At 46.3% G+C, this 7,704-nt stretch overlaps 1 protein-coding gene across 5 annotated transcripts in view; it reads left to right on the forward strand.

The window, feature by feature from the left end:
• The window catches only part of cdc42se2 (CDC42 small effector 2), a 29,233-nt gene extending 21,776 nt beyond the window's left edge, over positions 1–7,457 (forward strand). For all 5 annotated transcript variants that reach the window (XM_084460206.1, XM_084460207.1, XM_084460205.1 and 2 more), the window contains 3 exons: positions 3,056–3,157; positions 6,176–6,294; positions 6,756–7,457. In XM_084460206.1, the coding sequence (XP_084316332.1) occupies positions 3,056–3,157; positions 6,176–6,277 (204 nt within the window). In that variant the 3' untranslated portion in view covers positions 6,278–6,294; positions 6,756–7,457. The remainder of the gene's footprint in view (positions 1–3,055; positions 3,158–6,175; positions 6,295–6,755) is intronic.
• Positions 7,458–7,704: the final 247 nt, after the last annotated feature.

Here is a 7,704-nt window from a genome sequence, read left to right on the forward strand (position 1 = left end):
TTGTCATTCTAGATGATTCCGGTAGTCTAGCTACATCCTGGGTATCATGGGTTATTTGCATTCTGCCCTGAAACCTATTAGTTTAGTATTTAGTGAGTGTGGTGACCTCTCAGCAGGAGGTCAGGGGCTTTGGGGAGAGATCATGAGGGATCCTCAGCTCTGTGAGACGCCAGGCCAAGGGAACATTTCCCAGGATCCTTCACTAGGTTGAGCAGATGAAGTTTTGATTGGACGACTATAGACCAGTCTGGAGTGTAGGTACTTAAGATATGGTTTGACCTTTGACCTGTATCGCAAACTGTAGACTATCCTTTCCGATGTAGGCTGCTCACCACACCTGGTACCTGACCATCCACCACACCTGCTACCTGACCATCCACCACACCTGCTACCTGACCATCCTCAACATCGGCTCATCGACTGAGTTCAAACAGTACTGGGCTTGGAAGCACCGAATGTGTGAGGATTGCAGTGAATGGTGAACATTGACATCACTGACATGGATCATCTTTCACTGTGGCTAGTTCTGACCGCAGGTCAGCATGTGTGCGCTCTATGACTCAGTGTGGTTCACTATAGTGCTTAATGAGGCGCTCTATGACTGTGTGGTTCACTGTAGTGCTTAACGAGGCGTGGAAGGCCTTGCTGTGCACCGTGAACCGGTGGTCCGGGTCCTGGGGGTCGAGGATCAGGGCGTCTGATGAACTGCCAGATGCAAGCTAGGCTGTCTAATTAGCATTATGTGGTAACCTGGAGGCATAGTAATTAAGCTAATTGAGGTAAACAGACGGCTCGTTAAGTCATACATGTAGGCCAAACTATGACAGTGAACTATTAATCATGTGATCCAGTGAACATTGTTATATCAGTAGCAGAAGCACTCCAGAAAATATCAGAGGTAAAAACTCCAGAACGCTAGTGTTCAACTTCCTGTCATGCTTTGCTCCATCTAATGCAAATGATGTTGCTAGAATTAGCAGTGCTCTCAATTTGTTTCAATCATTCCTTCAGTAAACATCGTTTTCTCTGATACTAACAAAAGTTAGTTAACCCACTATTTATAAATCTCCATGTATGAACAGAGTTTATCGGAGTGAGAACACAGGCAGACTTTCCCAGGATGGATAGGATTCCATTAACCAGTTATTTGGTAAGCCACTTGATACCATGGAAACGCTGAGGTCGCCGAGGACCAGTTTTTGCCGATGACTCATCCCTAGCAACAGATAGCAGATCCAGTTTTCCGTCGCCAGGCTGACATTAAACTGAGATTCAGTTGAAAGAACAACATACAAACGAGGACGAGGATTATTTTGGTCCACAGAAAACATGAGGGGAATGTGTCTTCTGAAGAAAGCAGCGAGCCAGGCTCTGGTCTGAGAACGCGCCATCAGTGTGTTTGAGCGGCTTTGTGGCGTGTTGGAGGAAGAGTGTGTGAAACGCTGAAGTGACGGTAGATCTCTGATCAGGGATGTGACGCGTAGATCTCTGATCAGGGGTGTGACTCGTAGATCTCTGATCAGGGGTGTGACTCGTAGATCTCTGATCAGGGATGTGACTCGTAGATCTCTGATCAGGGGTGTGTGTGACTCGTAGATCTCTGATCAGGGGTGTGTGAACACGGAGGAAGTCCTGGCCTCACCCTGCCTCCGTTATCAGAAAAGCAGTTGTCATAGCAACTGCACTGTGAGGCATAAGCAATTACCGACACGTACGCGTCTTCTTCTCTGCAGCGTTATCAGAAGGAGGCCATGTCCTGGCTGTCAGTAGGGATAATATGTTAAGCCTCAGGCCTCACGACGGGTTGGAACCTGAATCAACTATGTAATGTTGCAAGATGCATCTGAACACCGCCAGTCAGGTCGTTATTCACCAGCTGAGTAGGTTGTGTGTTCTGGACTGCATGTGAGCTGAATAACTCTGACAACTAGTTAAGACCCTTTAAGAGTGGAGTTCATTTGTCTGTCGCTGAAGTCAATTTTATTTTGGGTGTCAAGGAGTTGTTTACATTAAACACAGCGCAGGGCCCCTGGCGCCTAGGGCCCGCATTCCTGCACCCAGAGGACCGATTCACCCGCTGGCTCATCTCCAGTCACCTCAGTGTGCACACTCTCACATAGCCTACTGGATCTCCCATCCTGGATCACCCACACTGCTCCCATATCACCCACACTGCTCACATATCACCCATACTGCTCTCATATCACCCATACTGCTCTCATATCACCCATACTGCTCTCATATCACCCATACTGCTCTCATATCACCCATACTGCTCCCATATCACCCACACTGCTCACATATCACCCATACTGCTCACATATCACCCATACTGCTCTCATATCACCCATACTGCTCATATATCACCCATACTGCTCATATATCACCCATACTGCTCACATACCACCCATACTGCTCCCATATCACCCATACTGCTCTCATATCACCCATACTGCTCTCATATCACCCATACTGCTCACATATCACCCATACTGCTCTCATATCACCCATACTGCTCACATATCACCCATACTGCTCTCATATCACCCATACTGCTCCCATATCACCCATACTGCTCATATATCACCCATACTGCTCTCATATCACCCATACTGCTCTCATATCACCCATACTGCTCTCATATCACCCATACTGCTCTCATATCACCCATACTGCTCTCATATCACCCATACTGCTCACATAACTATGCGTTCTTACGTTACGTCCATAGAACGGCTACTGGCTGATATAGGCAGGCTATAAAGTGAGCCGCGGTGGTTCTATTGTTAAATCAAAAAGTGACATTCTTCTTCTAAATATTCTCTCACGAACAACATGCCTGGCATTGCGATGCCTTCGCCTCGTAACGATCACTGCTGCCATGATCGGCGGACAGGCTGGCACAAAGCTGCGCAGTCCTTTAGTGAATTCACCCCTCAGAATCTGAACACAACTCTACTACAGTATTGGAAATGTAAACCACGCAAGTTGTAAAAGTTGACGTACACTGTAGGCCTAATGGCCTGATACTTTCTCCCCCCCTCTCACCCTCCAGAAACGGCGAAGGCGCATCGACAGGAGCATGATCGGCGAGCCCACCAACTTCGTCCACACGGCCCACGTGGGATCAGGAGACCTCTTCAGCGGCATGAACTCGGTACGTCAGACGTGTGAACACAGTGACCGTTAGGAAACACCAAAGTGACAGTTGGGAAACACCACACGACAGATGTGTGAACACAGTGACCGTTAGGAAACACCACACGACAGATGTGTGAACACAGTGACCGTTAGGAAACACCAAAGTGACAGTTAGGAAACACCACAGGACAGACGTGTGAACACAGTGACCGTTAGGAAACACCACAGTGACAGTTAGGAAACACCACAGGACAGACGTGTGAACACAGTGACCGTTAGGAAACACCAAAGTGACAGTTGGGAAACACCACAGGACAGATGTGTGAACACAGTGACAGTTAGGAAACACCACAGTGACAGTTAGGAAATGCCACACGTCATGTCAGATGTCTGAAGACAGTAAAAGCTGTCAAGACTTTACCAACTATTTGACGAGTGTGAAAGATGATGTCCGAGCCACTGCTGATGATGACCTGGAGAGGTTCTAGAGATTATAGAGGTTGAGTTTATAGACGTTTTAGAGGTTATAGAGTTTATAGAGGTTTTAGAGTTTATAGAGTATTATAGAGTTTTTAGAGGTTTTAGAGTTTATAGAGGTTAGAGGTTTTAGATTTTATAGAAGCTCTAGAGGTTTTAGAGCAGGGGTGTCAAACTCATTTTGCTTCAGGGGCCACATAGAGCCCAATCTGATCTCAAGTGGGCCGGGCCAGTAAAATAATAGCAAAATAACCTAGAAATAACGTCAACTCCAAATCTTTACCTTTGTTTTTCAATATTTCAATATTATGCCTTAATTTATCATTTAGCCTATATATGTGCATTATAACTCACAGATCACAGTGGATCTACAAAGGCACAAAACATTTATTCACAGATAGGCCTATGGAACTGAAAAAATGGCATTTCACTTTGATTAAAACAACTTGTTTATTTTAATGTACAGTAGATACATTTTCACATCTGACCACCTGAACTGACTCACCACACTATGCACAAACTAAAGTGGGAGCTATGAAGAACGTTATCACCCTGCCTTGTAAATGTATTAAATTTGTACATTTCAAAAACCCATAAAAGTGATAGCAGTGCATGAGCAATAGAGTTACACCAGACCAAACTATTTTGTGCTGAAGCTGCTGACTGATATTATACTGCACAATGTTCATGGTCTTTAAATATTACATTACCACAGTAAATGTTATTTTTAACAGAACTGTATTCTTCAGAGTGCTCTCATCAATTGCAACCGAAAATGCAACAAATGACTTGACTTTGTGATTCATTTGGCTGTCCAAGTCTGCTGAGAGATCTGAAATTCTATCTGCGACAGTGTTCCTCGTTAGGCTAATGTTGGCAAAGGCCTGTCGCTTTTCAGGGCACACGATTTCTGCAGCCTTCAGCATGTTTTCACTACTCGCCCTCAGAAAATGGCTTGGATCCTAACATTAACTCGTTAGCAATAAGGTAGCTAGCTTTCACCGCTGCATCACTGACCTCTCGGCTACGGGTAAAAACAGACTGCTGTTTCTTCAGACCCACTAACAATTCATTTATCTTCTCTATTCTCAGTTGTCCTCGCAAATGGTTGTATTTTTCACCATGATGAGTCTCATAGTGGCGTCGAATATTATATTCCTTGAGCACTGAAACTTGCTGATTACACACCAAGCACACAGGTTTCCCTTTCACTTCTGTGAATAAATAAGAATCAGTCAATTTTTCTTGGAAAACTCTGCACTCTGTGTCAACTTTTCTCCGTTTTGACAGACATTTTGGTAATGACGGTGCAACCGTGGGTAATTTTGACAACAAGAGCTTAATAACGATAAGGCAAGATTGCCAGATGATTCTGGGCGCGTTGCTGTCACGTGCTGTTTATTTCCGGATCTCTCGTTATGTCAGTGCGACCTCTGCTGGACAAATTTGGAATATCTGTTCCTTTTTATTAATTTTGGACGTCGTCTCGTGGGCCGGTTTGAACCATCTGGCGGGCCGGTTTTGGCCCGCGGGCCGTATGTTTGACACCCCTGTTTTAGAGGTTCTAGAAGCTCTAGAGGTTTTAGAGGTTCTAGAGGTTCTAGAAGCTCTAGAGGTTTTAGAGGTTATAGAAGCTCTAGAGGTTTTAGAGGTTTTAGAGGTTCTAGAAGCTCTAGAGGTTTTAGTGGTTTTAGAAGCTCTAGAGGTTTTAGAGGTTATAGAGGTTAGAGGTTTTAGAGGTTATAGAGGTGGGGTGGTGTAGTAGTTACACGCCTCTTTTCCAACTAGAGGTTTGAATTCTACCTCCAGCTGCCTTCTTCCAGTCTACTCATCTCCACCCTAATTCAGTCCTATCATGTCGTAGAAGTAAACATCCTCATAGAGTACCTATGAATCTCCTATCACTGGACACACAAGGGTCAGACTCTCCAGTGCGCATTAGCGATCGGACCCCTGGCCGTTCTGTGGACTGGGGTTAGGGTTAGGGTTAGGGTTCCCGGGCCTCCGGACTGCGTGGCGTGCGTGGCGTGTGTTGACTGTGTGTTCCCGGGCCTCCGGACTGCGTGGCGTGCATCGCGGCGCCAGAGATTCCACCAGCGCATCTGGACATCTGAGCCTCAGAGACGGAAGATCGATTATTCACGCAGATGGTCTCTGGCCACCGCCAGCCTGCATTATTTCAGCATGAGAAGTTCCTGACGTGTCTCGTGTAGCGATATGGATCGCTTTGATCTTCTAATATGGAGACGCTACCCTTGGACCCACATTAAAACCTAGGTTTCATCAACGACATTCGTCGTTAGGCGAGTACTGGATGGAACATGAGTAGAGCATCGTGAACGTTTCTTGGATCAGGTATTTGGGTGTCCTGGGTCTGACCATCAAATCCTTCATCACCTACAAAACCCTCCTCATCACTTACAAATCTTACAAGTTTGTCTCTTGTCTGTTCTGCCCCTATGTAAAGCGACCTTGGGTTTTATGAAAGGTGCTATATAAATGAAAGTTATTATTATTATTATTATTATTGACCGGTAGAGTGTTGCGTCTTTCCCAGGTGAACTCCATTCAGAGCCAGATGCAGTCGAAGGGTGGCTACGAGGGTGACGCCATGCCTGGCAATGTGCAGCTGCAGCTGGTGGACACCAAAGCAGGATGAGATGGAGGAGCTTCCAGGTAAGGATGTTTACATGAGACTCAGTCAGTCTCTCAACACGGCGCTCAACTAGACTAACTAAAACGGCGCTCAATTCCTCCACATTTCCTCACTAAAAGTGACTGGAAACAGTTTGAGAGATTGAGACCTGCATTGCAGAAGCAGAATGTTAAACTAAATCTAACATCTTTAGGGAAGTCCTTCCTAATGGAGCGGTGAATGTTTTGTTTTGATTTTCCACTCCAGTTTGTTTGTGGTAAAGCAGATCCTTCACCCTATTGGAGACGAAGGCAGTGGCTCTGATTGGTAGCGTCGGTTTTCAGCGCTGTTCTGCTGTTGATCGGATGGTCCAGTTTCAATCTCACGGATCGGATGTGTTTGGAAACTCTTCGTTCTGGATCCCTGCACGGCCGTCTGAGCTCCGATCTCTGTGGATCATTTCAGGAACACACTTTACTTTACTGTTTTTTTTTCTCTTTAGGTTTCTTCATGTCAGCGTTTGTCCATCCTGGTCCCTTCATGTCCTCCTCCAGGGACTGCTGTCCATCCTGGTCCCCTCTGACCCCCCCCTTGCAACCGGCACAGACACACAGACCGTTTTTGCCCCCCAGGGGAACCAGGCTGCCCCCTGCTCCGCCGCCCGTCCGTCCGTCTGTCCGTCCACGCGTCTCGCGGACGCTGCCCAGGCCAGACAGCAGCGCTTGTCTTCGTGTCCCTCACCTCCAGCTCTTACCGGACGCTAGCATGTAAAACGCAGCTCTTTGTTCATATTGTCGAATCAGTGCTGGTGAAGGTCTGGAACCTACAAGTACAATAGTTGATTCATTTAGTTTTTTCATTAACAGAATATTTCTTTTTGGTACCTGGCTAAGCAGTCAGAATGGCGGTTTGTGAAAAGTGGCTTGCTACGGCCCTTCTGTGCCAAAATGTCTGTAGCTGTATTTGTTTTGACTCTGGCAAAAGTGATTGGTGCTCCTGTAGGAATGTGATTGTTACCTGGTTGTTGTTGTTTACATGGTTCCTATTCTCATTCCTCTTGGGTTTCTCCTCCGTAACCATCATCATTAGACACAATAACTGTTGAAATGGCACAAACTTGCATTTCATTCCACTTTCTGCTGTAAATGTTTTGAAGAACTTCATTTGACAGATCCTGGGTGATGGAGAGCATGACGTGCTGCGCAGTAACATGGGTTAGGGTTAGGGTTAAGGGTTAAGGGTAGGGGTAGGGGTAGGGTTAAGGGGTAGGGGTAGGGGTAGGGGGTAGGGGGTAGGGGTAGGGTCCATTAGGTGTGGGATGTAGAGCAAGGTGCTGGTGTAGCAGGCTTCCTGTAAACAGATCATTAGGGGTAGGGTTAGGGGTAGGATTAAGGGGTAGGGTTAGGGGGTAGGTGTAGGGTTAAGGGGTAGGGGGTAGGGGTAGGGTTAAG

Source organism: Borostomias antarcticus (assembly GCF_949987555.1).
Source record: "Borostomias antarcticus genome assembly, chromosome: 30".
NCBI lineage: Eukaryota > Metazoa > Chordata > Actinopteri > Stomiiformes > Stomiidae > Borostomias > Borostomias antarcticus.